At 48.4% G+C, this 20648-nt stretch overlaps 1 protein-coding gene across 4 annotated transcripts in view; it reads left to right on the forward strand.

The window, feature by feature from the left end:
• Positions 1-20648, forward strand: part of LOC119811038 (signal transducer and activator of transcription 5B) — a 69240-nt gene that overhangs the window by 43378 nt on the left and 5214 nt on the right. For 3 of the 4 annotated variants that reach the window (XM_038324585.1, XM_038324583.1, XM_038324584.1), the window contains 14 exons: positions 2645-2801; positions 4711-4800; positions 5620-5794; positions 7675-7805; positions 8027-8178; positions 8598-8753; positions 9150-9329; positions 9859-9946; positions 10023-10145; positions 11754-11846; positions 15070-15276; positions 16842-16936; positions 17126-17256; positions 18226-18396. In XM_038324585.1, the coding sequence (XP_038180513.1) occupies positions 2645-2801; positions 4711-4800; positions 5620-5794; positions 7675-7805; positions 8027-8178; positions 8598-8753; positions 9150-9329; positions 9859-9946; positions 10023-10145; positions 11754-11846; positions 15070-15276; positions 16842-16936; positions 17126-17256; positions 18226-18396 (1949 nt within the window). The remainder of the gene's footprint in view (positions 1-2644; positions 2802-4710; positions 4801-5619; positions 5795-7674; positions 7806-8026; positions 8179-8597; positions 8754-9149; positions 9330-9858; positions 9947-10022; positions 10146-11753; positions 11847-15069; positions 15277-16841; positions 16937-17125; positions 17257-18225; positions 18397-20648) is intronic. The other variant, XM_038324586.1, reaches the window with a different exon arrangement.

Genomic DNA, 20648 nt, shown 5'->3' on the forward strand with positions numbered 1-20648 from the left:
GGCATGTGCCACTATACTTGGCTTGAAACATTTATGCTTTTAATTTATATGTACATATGCAGACAAAATATTCTAAAATATTAGCAATGGGGCAAGATAGCTCAGTGAGTAAAGAAACTTGCCATCGTGCCTGTTGTCCTGAATTTCATCCTCAGAACCCTTTGGAGAAGAAAACTGAGCCCTGAAAGTTGTCCCCAGATCCCCTTACTATTCTGTGGCTTGCATGTTGTCACACACACAGTTTTAAAAAAAAAAAATACGAACAATGATTACATTTCGGTGATGACTGAGCCAACATTTTTATCTTTACTTCTCAAATTATGCACTACACACTTGAGTTTTACACTTGTTGGATCGGTGTAATACATTCAGTGGCAAAGAATCTTACTTTGTGGTCCTGAGGCAAAGCTTCCCACACACAAGACGACCTGTCTACCACCGAGCTGCCCCTCTGCCCGCAGTACCCCCATTGACAACATTGAACACCAGCAGCCAGCTGCGCCTGGCAGCGCGCAGGGCAGAGAGCTTGCTGGTTGGCCCCAGGCTGTCAGTCAGTCTGACGTGTTCATCAGGCTAGCTGGGCTTTCACCAGGGTGTGCTCCTCTTTGACAGCTCCTAGAAGAGAGCAGTCCTAGTGCTGTGGAGAAAGTTGTCCGTGTCCACCCGTGACGGTGCCTTAGAGTAACTGCGGCAGCTTGTTAGCAGGGTTCCATGCGGAAACAAATGTGCCGAAGGAAGGCAATTTTCTAGGCAATTAAAAAAATCCCAGCTTCGTGTAATTAAGAGGGAAAACCTGACTAAATATGAGAACAGCAAACACGCCTAGGTTAGTGTTTTTTCTTTTCCGTTTTAATGATTTGGGGGATTTAAGGAAACATTAGTAGGAAATTTATGTTTATTTAATATCTCATCTAGATGCTGGAGATGGGATGTAGGACAGTGGTAGAGCATTTGTTCAACCAACGCCAGGACCTGACCCAACACCACAAGAAAACAAAACAAAGCTTTCATTTATTTAAGTACAGTAGAGCATGTCTGTAATCCCAGCCACTCAGGAGGCTGAGGCAGGGGAATTACTCAAGCCCAGAGAGTCCCAGCAATCCTAGACAAATCGCTACCCTCTAGCAGACCTCCCGGGTAGTCCTCTTACTGAGGAAGCTTTGAAAGGTTTGTGTTGTTGCTAAGGAAAACCTGGATTTTTAGGTAGTTTTTGTTTTTCATAAGAAAATGAAGATATGTTCCAGGTGGTGGTGGCACACACCTTAATTCCAGAACTCGGGAAGCAGAGGCAGGTGGATCTCTGTGAGTTCACAGCCAGCCTGGTCTACAGAGTGAGTTCCAGGACAGCCAAGGCTACACAGAGAAACCCTGTCTTGAAAGACCAAAAAATAAAAGAAAGATATCAATGAAGAGTTTCTACCTCTGCGTATTGAGCTGTCGTGAAGTCTTTTGTCATAGGTCATAGGTTGAGTTCAAATTGAGGGCCAGACTACTGAATTCTGCTCAGAGACTGGACCCTAGGCTCCCAGTCCAAACAGAAGTGTAAGACTGTCCCCTTCAGTCCTTCTAGACTGTCATTTACTACCTGTCTTACTCAACACATAAAGCATACATATCTAAAATCGGCTTTTGTCACTGCCTCTCCAGACGGGTGGTCTCTGATGACACTGTCTCAGGCTTCTGTGCACTCATGCACAGCTCTGCCTGCCATCAGCCACTCATTAACTACAGGGATTTGCGGGTGGCCGTCTTTTAGCTGCCACTGGCCCTCTTCCCTGGCTCTGGACCTGGTCAGCAGTAATTAGATACTATTTCAACGTGACAGCTGTTTGGTTTCTTAGCGTGCTAAGTCACTTGAGTATTGCCCAGTAGCAATTGTTGCCTAACTTGTAGACAAAAATTTTAAAAGGGAAAAAAAAAAAACAAGATATGGAGGAAGTGAGCCCAGCCCTTGTCACCAGTTGAATAGCCCTGCCTGACAGGAGGCGGGGTGGACTGGCTTCTCACCTTCACTGGACGAGCTAGCATTGCTTCCGAGCCCCATGTGCGCTGCGATGACAGACATTTTTCATGGGTGTGAATGCTTGTAGGCACCTTCTGCCTTGATGCCTCCTTTCCAGGGTTCCTTACAAAGGGTGGTAATTAGGGGCCTGGAACCAGCTGAGGCTGGAAAGGACACACAGAATGGTCTTGACCTTGTGCCCCTAACACCCCGGAGCTGGGACTATAAACCAGAAGTTAACAGACCCCTTATTCCCGTCAGAATGCAGAAAGAAACCTTTCCCCTTCGTTCCTAGGAGGCAAGTGGGTTAATGCCAGAATCAAGGGAAGCGGAAAGGGGACTGTTGTTTTTTTATTTGTTTATTAAAGGAAGGTCATTAGAATAGAGCAATGTAGACATTTAGCTAATGTGTGCTGGCATGTTTCTTAACACAGGTGAATAATAGGAAGAAATCATGTTTCAGGCTCACGCCTATAGTTCCAGAACTCGGGAGGTTGAGGCAGGACACTTTTGAGTCCCTGGCCCAAAAGAAAAAGAAAGAAGAAGAAAAAGCCCCAGAAAACAAATGTAGTATGTAGAGACTGCATGTGTGCAGGCTCCTGTGCATGTATGTATACAGATTGTGTAATTTTTTTCCCCTAGGGACTCAATAGATCTTGATAATCCACAGGAGAACATTAAGGCCACCCAGCTCCTGGAGGGCCTGGTGCAGGAGCTGCAGAAGAAGGCAGAACACCAGGTGGGGGAAGATGGGTTTTTGCTGAAGATCAAGCTGGGGCACTATGCCACGCAGCTCCAGGTGGGTGCAAATGCCGACAACACTTGGGCCCTGTCCCTTCGAGGACTTCTCCCTTCCTTTAATCTTCTGTAGTCATGTATGTTCTGATCTCCAACCCAGAACCATACAATTATGTGTTCCCTGCTTACAGTTCTGATTGGTTTTGTGGTCGTGGCGTTACCTTCTGAGAAAGGAGTCTCACTGTGAGGCTGGAGACTTGGTTCTGTGGTTAAGAGCACTTCCTGCCTGTCATAGGGTTATTATCGCTGTGATGAAACACAGTGAACAAAAGCAGTTTGGGGAGGAAAGGGTCTCTTTGGCTTACACCTCCACATCAGTATTCATCACTGGAGGAAGTCTGGACAGGGATTCAAACAAGGCGGGAACCTGGAGGCAGGAGCTGATGCAGAGGCCATGGCAGAATGCTGCTTACTGACTTGCTCATCATGGCTGCTCAGCCTGCTTTCTTATAGCTCCCAGGACCCCCAGCCCAGGGATGGCCCCACCCACAATAGGCTGGGCCCTCCCACATCAATAACTAATTAAGAAAATGCCTTACAAACTTGCCTACAACCCAAGCCTATGGAGGCATTTTCTAAATTGAGGCTCACTCCTCTTTGATGACTCTAACTAGGGTCAAGTTGACACAGAACCAGCCAGCACACTCCTGTTCCAGAAGACCTGAGTTCGGTTCTCAGCACCCACATCAGGGGACCCACAGTTACCTATAACTCCAGTTCCAGGGACTTAGATTCCCTCTGCTGATGGCTTTAGAAAGAAGGTGTCATGCACCCACCAACATGTGACATACAGATACACATAAATAAAATAGAAAATAAAATCTTTATTTAAAAAAAAAAAGCCTCACTATTTAGCTCAAGTTGGTCACCAGCTGGAATCTTCCTGCATCAGTCCAGCTCCAGCCCCAGTGTGGGTTCCAGGTGTGTGCCACTCCCAGCCAGGAGTTTACTCCCTCCTTTAACTATTATTTGAAAATAATTTTGAATATACAGAAAGTTGCAGTAGTCGTACAAAGAGCCCTCTACATAGATGAGCTCAGATGCACCTGTTGCCAACATTTGCTTTAACCATCTCTCTCTCATGTCCCTGTCTCTCTTAATTTCCCTCCTTCCCTTTCCCCTCCCTCCCTTTCCCCTCCCTCCCTCTCTTCCTCCCTCCCTCTCTCTCTGTCTCTGTCTCTCTCTGTGTTTTTCTCTCTCTCTTGCACAGACACACACACACTATTTTTAGTTGACAGTAAAGTGCATGCATTATGACCCCTGCCCTGAGCATTTCAGTGTGTGTGTTCTAAGAACATGAACCTTCCCTTACATGGTCACCATGCAGCTTTAGTGTGTTTACCATTCTCATATACTTTGACTTATTAATATTCTGACTCTGCGTCCATTTGTCAGCTGGCTCAGAAGTGTCCTTTAGGGTATTTTCCACTCTGCTGTCCCGGGCCCCATCCAAGATCACATATTATACCTGGTTGTCATACCCATTTAAGGTTTTGTCTGGTTCGGTTGTGACTTGTTTTTGAGACAGGATCTCCCATTGTAGTTCATGCTAGTCTTAAACTTGAAGCAACCCATCTTCCCCTCAGTGTGATAGCAATTCTGATTATAACTGACAGGAAGTTTCAGTGTCCTGTCTCTTGTCCGCTGCAGCCTTTTAAAAACTTGCCTGTTTCCAGGCACATCGCTGTAGTGCTGTAGGCATTAAGATTCGGAGCATGAAACAGCCTTACCTTTTCTCTGTAACCGCATTTCCATGATGTCTTTCTCTCATGCCTGCCCATATGGGAGGAACAGCAACAGCCGTGGCTCCACCGTCACCACATCTCCGTCATGAGTGCGCCCTGTCCCGAGTCGGGTTAACTCATAGCACAGAGTGGAACAAGGTGATGTCTGCTGTTGTCCTCTTTCAGAACACGTACGACCGCTGCCCCATGGAGCTGGTTCGCTGTATCCGGCACATTCTGTACAACGAACAGAGACTGGTTCGAGAAGCCAACAATGTGAGTTCCCATAGGTGTGGGGGCTGGGGAGCCCTTTTTGTTCCATTCCCCTTTGGACCCCACTTAGTCAAGTTAATCCAGGAGGCACTCATGCCTCTTTAGGGAGCTGATCTTAGATCTGTAATTCAGTAAGAATACAGCCATAAAGCTGGGTGAACCTGGTGCAAAATAGTTTAACCCCAAGGAAATCATTTTTGTGTTGAAGCATGCTCACATTCGGGTGCAGTTCCTTAGGAGAAATTTCTCCCCTCCCTCTGAGCCAGCGGCTGAAGGGGCAGGTCATCCCTAGTCACTTACACAGCCAGATCCACAGAGCCTTGTGAGCGCCTCCCCCATAACTTCATCCGAGGGGCTTCAGGGTCCCTTTGAGAAGTGTGGCTTTATGCACGGTGGAAGTAAATGACCTCATCACCAGAAGGTCCTGAAATAGACACAGACCATGTGTTTCCAACTTAGCCACAGTCATGGCATTGAGTCTATGAATGAATAAGGAATTAGGGGTCACAATCGTCAGTAGCAAAACCCGGGTGACCCTGGGACGTGTGGAGTTCCAGTCTCTCAAGGAGTCAGGAGCATCCTGTGTGGGATGTATGTATGTATATATGTGTGCTCCGGTGGAGGCCAAAGCTGAAGCAGGTTTTTACCATGAAGGTATCTCGCAGGTCACCTGTCTCTCCACACTTTCCATTCGACCCCAGTTCTCACACATGGCATTTGCGATTTCTTCTGACCTCAGATTAAATTTTGGCAGTCTTAACTTCACCTAAGGATTAAGACCAAAGACTCCCTTACACCCTAAGTCTCCCCATCTTTCCCTAGGGAAGCTCACCAGCTGGAAGTCTGGCTGACGCCCTGTCCCAGAAACACCTTCAGATCAACCAGACGTTTGAGGAGCTGCGCCTCATCACACAGGACACGGAGAACGAGCTGAAGAAGCTGCAGCAGACCCAAGAGTACTTCATCATCCAGTATCAGGAGAGTCTGCGGATCCAAGGTGAGGCCCGCATCATGGTCCACAATGCTCTGGGGATGGGAGGGAGGTCTAGGAGCACGCTCTAAGGAAGTAGAAGAGAACCTGGTTCCATCCTGAGCCTTGCCTGTGTCTGAGTGAAATGGGGCCATTCACACGGAAGAACTGGAGGGGTGAGGTTTGGGGAGGGAGAGCACACGGCCCCTGACAGGAAGAGTGGGAGGTCTCACTCAGGCTTCCTGTACTCAGGAATTTGGGGTGGCCGTAGAAGATGTTTCCTTTGAAGAAGGCATTCACAGTTTAATAAATAGCATATAGAGGGCATAATGCATTGGAGGGGGTAAGTATTTTATAAATGCAGCCTTGCCAAAGTCATCCCATTTAGGGGCTCAGAGTGTAGCTCAGCAATAGAGGGTTTGCCTAGCATGTGTGAGGCCCTGACCTCCATCCCAACACTGAAGGAGCTCTATTTGGGGTGCCCACCAAGCTGTGTTCTCTGCGGTTCTTCAGGCCCTCCTGTGCCCTGTATGCCCTATGGACAGTGTTCCCTAGCCTTTGTTCTGGGGCTAGCAGAAATTGAGAGTTCTCCTAGGGGTATGGGGTCCTTCTTGACCCCATAAGGAACATTAACACTTTCTTCTCCTTGCCTGCCTGTGTGTTTCAGACTCTCAGAGGGGGTGGGAGTGATGGTTCATGTGGTTAAGAGCACTGCTGCTCTCACAGAGGACCAGGGTTTGAGTCCCAGAATCCACTCGGGGTCTCAAAACCATCTGTAACTCTAGTTTCTCTGTGGGCACCATACATACATGTAGGCCAAACATTCATACACATAAAATAAAATAAATCTAAGAACAATTTTGAAAAGTAAGAACCTCAGAAGACTTTTTGTCCCCATGCCGCCAGGCACATAGCCTGTGTCTCCTCAGGACATGTGTGAGGACCACGGCATGTCACTATGTTGACATTGTTTACTGACTCCCAAGCTTTCCAGATTGTAGTCCTTGAGAAAGAACCACGTCTTTTAGTTCTGTGCCCTGAGGCTAGCATAAATTATAGTTGTGGGCTTGTCCTAGCTGTCTACTGTTGCTTTTGTCTGTCCCAGCTTGTGTGTCCCTAGGGTAAGAACCAGGTCAGTGTGACATGGTTCTCAAAGGCCAACCAGGAACTTAAATGAGGCCTGTCAGTGTGTACAAATTCTTAGCAAGACCCGAGGAAGGATGCTGAGCTGCTCAAGGGTCAAAGGAGGAAACAGTAATGCCAGCACTCGGGGCCCTTTCTGGACATGGAGTGGGGACAAGGAAGGGTTGCGAGCAGTGGTAACCAGCCCTGGACAAACACTCTTTCTGTGACTCTGTACCCTGCTTGTGTCAGGATCTGTCCATATCTATTGAAAGGTGAGGGTGTAGCTCAGCAGGGAGAGTGCTTGCCTGGCATTTGCCAAGTCCTGGGTTGGATCCCCAACATATATTAAAAAAAAGGCATGGGAGCATTAGTCTCACAGCAGCCTCTTGAGCTGTTGTCAGGGTTCTTCCTTTATAGATGGAGGACGAGGGCACAGGAGAGAAAAGAATCGGCCTAAATTCATGCAGCTGGTAAACCACGGGGCCACTTGTACACAACGCCCTGTGAGATGCCCTCTATGTGGTGAATGGGAGGCAGGCACTACCGAGGACTTGCTTCCCTATCAAGCATCTGTTTCCAGCCCAGGCAAGGCTATATCAGAGACCCCTGATCAGAGAGGCTAGAGACTGTCTTCTGAGAGAGCCCCTTCATCATGAGACACCCCAGGTTAATTGGAACCGATTTACTGTCATGGGGTGTCTGATCCTGAGCATGGGAAATCCTCCAGACTTCCCACCAGACACAAGAGATGATGGTGGTGGGTGTCCTGTCCCCTCCTCCAGCTCAGTTTGCCCAGCTGGCCCAGCTGAACCCCCAGGAGCGCATGAGCCGGGAGACAGCCCTCCAGCAGAAGCAAGTGTCCCTGGAGGCCTGGCTACAGCGGGAGGCACAGACACTGCAGCAGTACCGTGTGGTTAGTGCACCCTGCATCCCTCTGCCCCTGAGAGGGATGCTCTGTCACCTGAGATTCAGGGCGCCAGGTAGGGCGCAGAGCCAAGATGAGAACAGATCCCCCCTTTCCTGGGGTACACATGAGGTGGAGCAGGTGGAGAGGGAAGGGCCAAACCCTGGGTCCTAGGCCAGGCTCTGTGGACTGCTCCCCGGGAGCCAGAAGGCCGCTGTGTCCTCATGCAGGAGTTGGCTGAAAAGCACCAGAAAACCCTGCAGCTGCTGAGGAAGCAACAGACCATCATCCTGGACGACGAGCTGATCCAGTGGAAGCGGCGGCAGCAGCTGGCTGGGAACGGGGGTCCCCCTGAGGGCAGCCTGGATGTGCTGCAGTCCTGGTAAGGGTGGGAGGTGGCCAGGGTGGGCAGGGGCTTGGGCAGTGGTGCCAGCTGCCTCTGTCCCTGTGTTGGCCCGAGCAACAGGTTCCCACTGTCTGGGACAACTCTCACTTTATCAATGTCTGGGCTCCTGATGGACTTGGCTCCTCAGACCCGTGCCACCTCCCCTAGGGGACAGTGGTGCCTTGGAATGGAGAGGGCTACTCCTGAGCTCGCTGGTTCCAAGTTGGGGTCACCCTGTCTGTCCTCTGCTTTTGGAAAGTGGGACTCTGTGCCTGTGCAAGGTAGTGGTGACCAACGCCAGCACCTAGGGGTGATAAGAGGAGTTTTGTTGGGGGGAACAGTGTCATGTGATCTCCTCCCGGGCCTGTGCTGGAGCAGAGGTCACCATTCCTCTGAGGGTCCTGGGCTCCTTGCAGGTGTGAGAAGCTGGCCGAGATCATCTGGCAGAACCGGCAGCAGATCCGCAGGGCTGAGCACCTCTGCCAGCAGCTGCCCATCCCAGGCCCCGTGGAGGAGATGCTAGCTGAGGTCAATGCCACCATCACAGACATCATCTCAGCCCTGGTCACCAGGTGACTGCTGCCTCCTGGCCATGCTCAGAGGGACATGGCAGTTCCTGGGGGTGGGCCTGTTGAGACCCAAGGGCTGTCCAGACCCAGAGCTCTGCCCCAGTCCTGCTCCTCCACCTTCCCCCACCCACTGTGGCCCTAATTGCTCTGCTGCTGTGACTGTCCTGGCCCAGTGTGCATTGGGGACACTGCAGGAAACACCAGGGGGTCCAGCCTCCCTCACACCTGTCTCCAACCCCCCATGTCCTCCAGGGAACAGAGGCCAGGCCCCTCCTCCCCTGCCTGTCTTCCTTCTCCTAGCAGGCCCCACAGGAAGGTCCTCCCCTCCTAGCTGACCTCCCAGCGCTCTCCCCTGAGCCAGCGTCCAGTCACCTGTGTGGTCCCTTGTGTCCCCTGCAGCACTTTCATCATCGAGAAACAACCTCCTCAGGTCCTGAAGACCCAGACCAAGTTTGCAGCCACCGTGCGCCTGCTGGTGGGCGGGAAGCTGAATGTGCACATGAACCCCCCGCAGGTGAAGGCGACCATCATCAGCGAGCAGCAGGCCAAGTCCCTGCTCAAGAACGAGAGCACCCGCAAGTGAGTTTGCCTCAGTGTCCCCTCTTGGCCCTCTACTCGGTCCTTGAGATGGAAGATAAAAATTCTCCTTAATGTCTGATTCCTGTTTTCCCTCTTGCTCTTCTGTACCTGAGAATGAATATCAAGGTGACATATATGTGTGTGTGTAAATATATATAATCTTATATATATATATGTTTTATATATATATCATCTATATAACTAGATGGAGGGAGGGAGGGAGGGAGGGAAGGAGGGAGGGAGGGAGGGACGGAGGCAGGGAGGGAGGGAGGGACGGAGGCAGGGAGGGACGGAGGCAGGGAGGGAGGGAGGGACGGAGGCAGGGAGGGACGGAGGCAGGGAGGGAGGGAGGGAGGGAGGGTGTCGTTTCATTAGATAGGGACCTGCTGCTGAAAGTCGCTTCCATGCCTTGTTTCAGGAGCTCCGTTCCTCTCGCTGGCAGCTGCTCCTAGCAGCCCTCTTTGTTCCCCAGCTCCAGCTTGCTCTCTGGGCCTATGTTGTCTGCAGCTTATTTTTGTCTGATTTGCAGTGACTACAGCGGCGAGATCCTGAACAACTGCTGCGTCATGGAGTACCACCAGGCCACGGGCACCCTCAGCGCCCACTTCAGGAACATGGTGAGGACCTGAGAGAGGCACAGTGGACTGTCCCTCGGTGTCTTAGGCCTCTTCATCTCCTGCTTCTCCTTTGCAGTCCCTAAAACGAATCAAGAGGTCCGATCGCCGTGGCGCAGAGTCGGTGACTGAAGAGAAGTTCACAATCCTGTTTGACTCACAGTTTAGCGTCGGTGGAAATGAACTGGTCTTTCAAGTCAAGGTAAAGCCCTCTCTCCCTGTTGGCCTGTACGTGAGTGTGTGTGCAGTATGTATGCACTGTATGTAGTGTGTGTACACAGTATGCATGCATATGTATAGCATGTAGACCATATGTGTGTGATGTGTATGTGCAGTGTCTATAAAATGTATATAGTATGTGAGTATACATAGTGTATGTACTATATATATATATATATATATATCATGTGCATGTTTATATAACGTGTATACAGTGTTGTGCAATGTGTATATACCATGTATATATTCAATGTATGTACATGTATATATTGTGCATGTGTATATAGTGTATTCAGTATATGCACAGTATATATTGCAGTGTGTGTATGTACAGTGTACAATGTATACAGTGTGTGAGTGTCCTATACACTGTGTTTTCATATAATGTATGTTCACAATGTACACACATATTTGCAGGGTGGGTCTACAGTGTGTGTACCACGTGTACAGTGTGTGAGATTATATCTATGTATGCAGTGTGTAGACTGTGCAGTATGTGTATGCAGTGTTATGAGGTGTATGTGTGCAGTATGTGTGTATATAGTATATCTGTAGTGTGTAATGTGTGTTTGTGCAGTATATTACAGCATATGTTTGCATGCTATTTATATACCAAAAGAATTAGGAAAAGAATAAATTGATGTTTTTTAAAAAGAAAAAAAAGAATTAGGACCTCACAGTAGCTTCCTTTTTATTGTTGATAAGCAGGAAATGGAGAGACCCTTATCCTTAGAGCTATTATTTTCTCAAATTCACTTTATGCTCAAACAATAACAAACTATAATAGCTAGGAAGATGCCTGAAAAATGACCACAGGAAACCACTCAGTGTGAATTTAAGAAAAGGTTAGAGTTGGAGTTTTTGTGGTTGTAGTTTTATATTTGCTTGTTTAGTGGGTTGGTTTTGTTTGTTTGTTTGAAATATGGTCTTACTGTGTAGCTCAGACTAGCCTAAAACTTACCGTGTAGCCTAGGCTAGCCTTGAGCTTGAAGTCCTGCCTCAGTGTCCAGAGCTGGAATTGCAATTGTGTAGAAATACCTCCTTACCCTTTCTCTGTCATTCAGAATATCTAAAACTTCATCTATAAAATACCTACAATTTCAACTAGGTACTGTGGTACATACTTGTAAACCTAGCCTTTGGCAGGTTAAGGCAGAATCAAGAGTTTGAAATCAAGCTGGGCAGTGGCAGAGGTAGGCAGATCTCTGTGAGTTCCAGGCCAGCCTTGTCTACAGAACAAGTTCCAGGACAGCCAGAGCTACACAGAGAAATTCTGTCTTGAAAAACTAAAGAAAAAAAAAAGGTAGCCTGTGAGTTGAAGCGGACCTGGCCGATATAATGACTTAAAGGTTAGCCTAGGGTACAAAGTGAGAGCTTCTCCCAGAGAGGAAAAGTAGTCAGCTGGCTAGTTAGATAGAGATAGGTGAATAGATTAAATAGCTTAGCCTTTGAAGCGTGGGCCCAGCTGTTGCCAGCTCCATTCCAGGTCTTCAGTGCAGCACTGAAACTTAAAGGAAGGCACTGATCACGAAACCAGACAGGACAGGACGGGGCGAAAGTGACCAATAACGTGCCCAATCCTGTCTTCCAGACCTTGTCGCTCCCAGTGGTGGTGATTGTTCATGGCAGCCAGGACAACAATGCCACAGCCACTGTCCTCTGGGACAACGCCTTTGCTGAGCCTGTGAGTGCGTTCCTTGGTCCGAGGGTCTTCAGGTTCTCTCTCTCCCTCTGTGTCTGGCGGGCGGGGCATTTTCCTCAAGAAACAGAACAGGAAATGTGGAATGAGGAAGGACTTGAAGTCCAGAAGAGTTTGAATTCAGGCTCAGCCCCCTCCTGTAGTGACCAAGGGAAACTGATTTAGCCTAGAAAGGCTCAGAGGAGGGCTGGAAAGATGGCTCAGAGGTTAAGAGCATTGCCTGCTCTTCCAAAGGTCCTGAGTTCAATTCCCAGCAACTACGTAGTGGCTCACAACCATCTGTAATGGGGTCTGGTGCCCTCTTCTGGCCTGCAGGCATACACACAGACAGAATATTGTATACATAATAAATAAATAAATAAATATTTTTTTAAAAAACGAAAGGCTCAGAGGAGCTGCAGTTTGCAGCTTGTACCTGCAGCTGCAGCCCAGATTGCATTGTGATCCATGTCGCCGTCCCAAGGCTAAGCTCAGTAACACAGGAGATGCTTAGCAAATACTTGAATCCTCAGAGCAAGCCTGGATGGTTTGGAGACCCCTCGGCCCTTTCTAGAGTTTACTTTAGCTGGGAACTTGTCTCAGTCATTTGCCGGTAAATGAGGATGACATTCAACACTCCTCCCAGGTCTCATATTCTGATTCATCCCAGGTCTCATGAAGAATGACATGCTTTGTCTGAGGGACAGATTGTGGACTTAAGCACCCCCCAAAACACAGAATTTCACTAGCATGCTAACAAGAATTTGTACTCTCTCTGTCTCCCCCTCCCTCCCTGACTGCCTCCCTCTCTCTCCCCTTCTCTCTCTCTCTCTCTCCCTCACCCCTCCTTTTTTTTTGAGACAGAGTCTCTTGTAGTATCCCAGGCTGGAGTTGAATTCACTGTACAGCAAAGAACCCCTGACCTTGTCTCTTCCTGAGCCGGGATCACCCGCATTCACCAACCACACCCCCACCCCATTTTTATGAAGTACTGGGAATAGAACCCAGAGCTTCGTGCACGCGAGGCAAGCACTCTATCAAATGAGCTACATCCCTAGCCCATGGTGAACATTTTCAAAACATTTCCATGAGCAGAGATCTGTATTGCATTTCTCCTGTAGAAGTGAATTTACAGAAGCATGATAAAAGGATTGGTGTTGCCGGGCGGCAGTGGCGCACGCCTTTAATCCCAGCACTCAGGAGGCATAGGCAGGCGGATCTCTGTGAGTTCGAGACCAGTCTGGACAGCTTCCAGGACAGGTTCCAAAGCTACAGAGAAACACTGTCTCGAAAAATAAAAATAAAAAAAAATTTAAAAAAGGATTGGTGTTACTCGGCACATCAAAGTTTGTCCTTCTCCTATGTGTAATGCGAGACTCTTGACTCTCCAGCTGTTGTCTTTAGAGGACCATGCTTTATTGCAAAGGCAGGGTTTTTATGAGATTCTTCTCTGTGTGTGCTGCAAACCTGGAGCTTAGACTCTTGAAAAAGGCCGCTGCACAATGCCTTCATAAACCTTCTGGGTTAGATTGCTTCATTTCTGTCCCTGCTGTCCACAGAGCTCTCTGTAACCTTGACATGCCCTGCAGTGTGTTAGGGTATCTTGCCCAAATAATATGAATTTTTCCATTTCTAGTTAAACTAATGATTAGGGTATCTTAAAATTAGCTATTTAAAAATAAATGCATAAAGCTTGACATGGTGGTACACCTTTAATCTCAGCTTAGCACTTGGAAGGCAGAGGCCAGCCTAATCTACGTAATGAGTCCCAGGCAATTCAGGTTACATAATGAGACCCTGTCTCAAAAAAATAATAATAGTAATAATAACAAATGAATACAGAGATTTGAGGAATGGCTCAGTCAGGAAAGTGCTTGTTTCACAAGCATGAAAACTAAGTTCATGTTTCCTAGAAGCTATGTAAAAACCAGTGTGGCTGCTCTTGGCTGCAGCCCCAACTCTGCAGGCAGGGGCAGGAGGCTCTCTGTAACTCACTGGCCAGGTCGCCTCACCATATCGTACCTGAGCTCCAGACTCAGTGAGAGAAATAAGGAAGGCACTGTATGCCAACCTCTGGCCTCCACATAAATGTGGATGCACACACAGGAACACCCACACACAGTAAAATACATAATGTTCTGCCAGGTGGTGGTGGCGCACGCCTTTCATCCCAGCACTCAGGAGGCAGACGCAGGCGGATCTCTGTGAGTTCGAGGCCAGCCTGGTCTACAGAGCTAGTTCCAGGACAGGCTCCAAAGCCACAGAGAAATCCTGTTTCGAAAAACCAAAAGAAAGAAAGAGAGAGGGGGGGAAGGGAGGGAGGGAGGGAGGGAGGAAGAGAGAGAGAGAGAGAGAGAGAGAGAGAGAGAGAGAGAGAGAGAGAGAGAGAGAGAATAAGGAAGAAAGGAGGAAGGGACAGAGAAAGTCCCCTCTTCTGACTTTCTAGAAACATATACCTGCAGTCACATGCTGTGTGATGTGAGCACCAGACCACATTCCTCCGGCCTAATTGCACCTTTGTAACCCGTTGACCAGTTGACTAGCTGGAATGAGAAACAATTTATTAAAAGTTCATATGCTATTTATCAATAAAGTTGCCAACTAGAAAATTTCCACTCTTCCATGCCAAGTTGCTTCACTGTGAGCTAGAGTTTTTGGCAGGTGGCAAGGGCAAGAGTTACACTTGCAGCCATGCATGTTGTGTGTGCCCATTCCTTCTGTACTCACTTAGAAAACCAGTCTTGTTCCCCTCTCTCTCTCTCTCTCTCTCTCTCTCTCTCTCTCTCTCTCTTTCTGTATGGTGTCTCATGTAGCCCAGGCTGACCTCAGACTCTGTGTAGCAGAAATGACCTTGAGCTCCTGACCCTGCTGGGCGCTGAGATCACAGACACAAGCCGCCACCACTGTTTTCAATATCTAAACTTCCCGTGAATCTAGAGCATGAGCCTTGACTTGGCAATGTTTTGTTCTGACGATGCTCATTAGGACCAGAGTCAGACTGCAGGGTCGGCAGCTCCCAAGTCAGTGCACCGAACACAAGGTGACCCTCTAGCTGTGTTGTATACGCTTGTGTGTCTCTCGGAACTGGACATCCCACGAAAGTCTGACTGTGCTCAGGTTTGGCAGGACAGATCTTTCTAAGTCTTTCCAGCCATTGTTGCCATTCTTTTGCAGCTTGAGAGAATCAGTCATGCAACTGTTCTCTCATGCTGGCTTCTCGCCCTCTCAGGGCAGGGTGCCATTTGCCGTGCCTGACAAGGTGCTGTGGCCGCAGCTGTGTGAAGCGCTCAACATGAAATTCAAGGCCGAAGTGCAGAGCAACCGGGGCCTGACCAAGGAGAACCTGGTGTTCCTGGCTCAGAAACTGTTCAACAGCAGCAGCAGCCACCTCGATGACTACAACAGCATGTCCGTATCCTGGTCCCAGTTCAACCGGGTAAGCAGCTGGCCGCCAGTTGCTCTTTCTCCAATCTTTCCACATGTTGGCCTGCTGGAGTTTCCATGCCCTGGGCCCCTGTTTTTCATACCTTCTCATAAACTTTACCCCAAGTCATAGAAGCATCTGTGCAGATGGATAGTTTGAGAGGCAGCTGGTGCTCACACAGAGTCACACCTTTTCATGGTATAAGCCAGACCTTGCTTGCAGTTAATGCATTTCTTCCTTTATGAAGGAAACGGTATAGCAAGCACTAGCCAAGCTCCTTCCCCAGCTCTGTCCCAGCAGATGTGGAATGCCAGCTCAGGCTTCCAGGGGACCTGCAACCCCCTAGAAGAGGGTATGGACAGAGGATCCAATTACTCTGGCATCTGTCAAATCTGTGATTGTGTCAGGATCTTTGATTTTTTCGGTTAAATTTCTCCCCCCACCCCCATATGTCCTCACCCCAGAGTTTCAGATGCCCTTAATTCGTGGCTTCTGAGTCTTTTGAGTTGTTCTGTGCTCGCAGCTCCTCACATCAGAAGCAGGCCTCAGTGGCCTTCTTTGCCATTGTGGTGAAGCCCCTGCCTCCCACAGAACCTGGTTACTGTACTTGGCTGATAACTACTGGGAGTGTGTGTGTGTGTGTGTGTGTGTGTGTGTGTGTGAGTGTGAGTGTGAGTGTGTGATGTCAGCATCTCTGTGGCTTCGTGTGATCTAATTCAGGTCAGCTCTATGAGCCCACCCTGCGTCTTGTTAAAGTATTGGCTGTGATTCATAGCAGGTCTGAGGTGGACCTGGGAAAATGTGCATTTCTCAGAATCTCCCAGGGGATGCTGATGGTGTTTGTCACAGGCCACACGTCAGAAATGGCCCAAAGCAAGTCCACCAATTCTGGCTGTAGGTGTAGCAGGGTTTGCGGGGGGGGGGCGGTACCAGTACTGTGACTTGTAGCCTTGCATGTTCCTTTCCTCTGCGGTCTGTCTTTGGGGCTGTAAGACCAGCTGGTGAGAGGCAGACAGGTCTGGATGTTTGCATGCCTCCGACAGTGGAGATGTCTGTAAGCAGCCTGTGATGCCCGTCTATAAGCACAAGCCAGGATTGGACAGTCTGGGAAGTCGGAGCCACATCTGCCTTCCTCATCTCTTCCTCGCACATTTTGATAGAGAATCTGAACAAAGTCAATAAACCAATTCAAAGTTGAGTTTTCTTCTTCTGGTAGTAGGGTCCCCAGAATTCAGTCTTGTCCTCTAGGCAGCTGGGTCCTCAGCTCAGTCCTATCCTTCTGACAGTTGGTCCTCATAGTCAAGCCTTATGCTTCCATGATTCCTGTTCCCCCTCCTTGCCCTCTTGCATATGCCAAGGCACTGAGTCTTGTATACTTCCTGGATGGCATCTAGATTTAACGTTAATTCAGAACAAGCCAATCCAAAGCAGGCTGCATGTGGAGGATCTTTCTATAGAATACAGGGCCAGTATCTATACAGCAAACTGTAAAGTGCCTCTGTCATCCACGCAGCTGATCTTCCAACGCTCACGCTCACTCCTGTTTTCTTCCTGTTCACTGTTGTGTCTCCAACCAGGAGAATTTGCCAGGACGGAATTATACTTTCTGGCAGTGGTTTGATGGTGTGATGGAAGTGTTAAAAAAACATCTCAAGCCTCACTGGAATGACGGGTGAGCATTCCCATTTATTGCTTATTTTGCGTATTTATTTTTATTATATGTTGCCAAGGTTGGTCTTGAGCTCAGGCAATTCTCCTGCCTCAGTGCCCCAAGTAGCTTAGGCTGTAATCATCTGTTAGTCAGTACTAGACTACAAAAGTTTTCTCTCTGGCATTGTTACCCTCTGACTCTTTGATCCAGGGCCATCTTGGGTTTCGTGAACAAGCAGCAGGCCCACGACCTACTCATCAACAAGCCAGATGGGACCTTCCTGCTGAGATTCAGCGATTCTGAAATCGGAGGCATCACCATTGCCTGGAAGTTTGACTCTCGTGAGTGCCTCTCCCTTTCGGCAACACACTTTGGCTTTATGTCCAAAGTTAGCTGCTTTTGTCTAAGAATGATTTTAATCCTTCCTATTGAGAGCATAGTTTGCTGGGGCCAGTCCTCATTACAGGAATCGCTAACACAACCATGACACAGCTGCTCGGAAGGCGGCCTGTGAGCAATCTTATTATGGGAAATGCTGAAGCGCAGCTTAGAATGGGCAGCGGGCAGGCAGAGTCGCAGCCACTTCCCTTTTGAGATGTCTGCCTCATTGTTACTCAGCCTGGAGCTCATTCCAGTCACCTGAACAGTGATAAAACGATAGCTCCATGATTCCCCAATTAATGTAAGGCGTTGCCACCGAACATTGTCCCCAGTAGCTTGCTAGCTTGTGTTTTGTGGTTTAAAGAGTCTCCCAGCTTAACCAGCTCCTAGGCTGTCTTTGGCTGTGGGTATGCCTCCTAGAGAACAAGACTGGAGTCCCTAAGAGCTACTTTTCTCTATTTTATTATTTTGTATGTAGCTGTTTTGCCAGTATGTTTGCCTGTCCACCTCGTGTGTAGTTCCCAGATGCCAAAAAAGGTCTTAGGATCCCCTGGAAGTGGAGTTATGGATGATTGTAAGCCATCATGTGGGTGCTGGGAGTCAAACCCCAGTCCTCTGCAAAAGCAAGCTCTATTAACTGCTAAGCTGTCTCTCCACCCCAAAGCTATTTCTCTTAGACGGGAAGGACTCTACTTGATCTTGAGCCCTCTGAGCTCTCTGAGCTCTCTGGATTTCTGAGGAAGTGACATATGCATCTGCTTATGTACCAAGACTTTCAAGAGATCCCCATCTATACCTGTGGCTGTTTGGGCATGAACATCTCTGTTGGTGTGATTTTAGTAAGGGGCTTGAATTTTAAGTCTGTGGATTTTAAAATCTCGCATTCAGAAATCATGGTTAGAATGTGATTGTTCTGTTTATTGATTTAGAGGAAAGAATGTTTTGGAATCTGATGCCTTTTACCACTAGAGACTTCTCCATCCGGTCCTTGGCTGACCGCTTGGGGGACTTGAATTACCTCATATACGTGTTTCCTGACCGGCCAAAGGATGAAGTATATTCTAAGTACTATACACCAGTCCCATGCGAGCCTGCCACCGGTGAGTGTTCATCTGCGGTGGCTTTTGTACTGACTTTAGTTTTGGTTTTGAGTTTTTGCTAGTATGTGTGTGTACATATATGTGTATATATGTGTACATGGGTGTATACACAGATGGGCAAATCTCTTTCCTGAATGAAACCCAAGCAGCACCCCACTGGTGTTCAAGAAATACCCAGGGCAGATGTGAACCCTATGCAGTGTTTGTCAATGACAACGCCTCTGCCTCCTGGATGCCAGAGATTAAAGTTATACAACACCACTCCTGGCCAAAACAGTCCATACTATTGTAAAAATTGTAGGAAATAACACAAATTTGTCAGCAAGAAAGGCATCACACACAAATGGAAGTTAGCCCCTGTTGACAGCTCGGTGGCATCCTTCAACATTCTGTAGGTGTGCGTTCTGTTCCCCCCCCCCCCACCCCGGTACTTGGGAGCTTCTTATGTGGAGGCTGCAGCCTGGTCAGAGAAAGAAAACACCAAGTGAGTCAACAGCGCTGTGTGTTTACTTAGCAGTGGATGCGCTGAAGGGCAATAGCGCAAAAGCAAAGGGCTGCAGAAGTGCCAGGGAGGGGGCATCATTTCTCTAGCGTGGTCAGGGGGGGCTTCTGAGGAGGTGACATGTGAACAGACCTGAACAAAGTAAGGAAGCTGGCTTTGCAGAGACAGAGAGCAACATCCTAGGCAGAGAGAGCAAGTATAGCTGGGATGGCCGAAAAGCTCCCCAGAGCCAAGAAGGCTGTTTCCAGCCAAGCAGGAAGCTGGTGGTGGGAGCTGAGGTCAGGGTGAAAGGTCAAGCCGTGCATGATCCTTTGTGCCCTGATTTCACACACACATACACACACGCATAGAGTTACAGGTCAGAGCTGGGTGGTGGTGGCGCACCCCTTCAATCCCAGCATACAGGAGGCAGAGCCAGGCAGATCTCTGTGAGTTTGAGGCCAACCTGGTCTACAAGAGCTAGTTCCAGGACAGGCTCCAAAGCCACAGAGAAACCCTGTCTCTAGGAGGGAGAGGGTGGGGGTGAAGAGTTACAGGTCAGTAATTGATTCATTCTGTGTCATCTTCACAACTGCACAGGCGTCCATTACATAGACTCTGAACTGTATTCAAGGGTAGGTAATTAAAACTCTTATTTATTTCATTTTCACTTATGACTGATATTGAGATAACCTAGCACAAGTATCTTGCTCAGTTATTTCCTTAGGATAAATTCCTAAGCAGAATTAGATAAAAGGGCATATGCATTTAAGCTTTTAGACTCACCTTTCCAAAACTGCCTTCAAAAGGCCAATTTCCCTTTCCCCACTGATATCTGTCAGACATCTGCTTCCCTGTCCTCTTGCCAGCCACAGATTAGCCATCCATTTCATGTCTGCCAGTCTGGTTGGCATAAAACTCATACCTTATAGATGGGCGGTGGTGGCGCACACCTTTAATCCCAGCACTTGGGAGGCAGAGGCAGGTGGATCTGCGGATCTCCATGAGTTTGATTCCAGCCTGGTCTACAGGGCAAGTTCAGGACAGCCAGAGTTACACAAAGAAACCCTGTCTCAAAAGACAAAAATCAGACAAATAGAAACTACCTTATAAGTCTTCCATGTATTTCTCTGATTCTAAGTAACCTTTACATATGATGATAATTTCAGAATAATACATAGTAGCAGCAGCTAGCATTTGCTGAATGCCTCTTTGTGCCAGGATTTTCCTAAACATGTTTCCTATAGTATCTGTCTTAGTCACTGCTCTACTGCGGTGGAGAGACACTGTGACCAAGGCAACTCTTATACAGGAGAGCGTTTAACTAGGGGCTTGCTTACAGTGTTAGGGGCTTAGTCCATTGCCATCATGGCAAGGAGCATAGCAGCACGTGTGGCCCAAGAGCAGTAGCTAGGAGCCATATCCTGATCTGCGGGCAGAGAGAGACTGGGTCTGGCATGGAATTTTGAAACCTCAAAGCCCACGCTTCCTGTCTAAGTTTCTATTGCTATGAAGAGACACCGTGACCACGGCAACTCTTATACAGGAAAGTATTTAATTGGGTGGCTCACAGTTCAGATAAGTCCATTATCATCATGGTGAGGGATGGCGGCAGCCCACAGGCAGACATGGTGCTGGAGAAGGAGCTGAGAGTTCTGCATCCGGATCCTCAGGCAGCAGGAAGAGACTGCCACACTGAACCTCACCAGAACGTGTGAGACCTCAAAGCCCTCCACCAGTGACACTTCCTCCCACAAGGACACACCTATTC

The sequence above is a fragment of the Arvicola amphibius genome, chromosome 4 (genome assembly GCF_903992535.2).
Source record: "Arvicola amphibius chromosome 4, mArvAmp1.2, whole genome shotgun sequence".
NCBI classification, from domain to species: Eukaryota; Metazoa; Chordata; class Mammalia; order Rodentia; family Cricetidae; genus Arvicola; species Arvicola amphibius.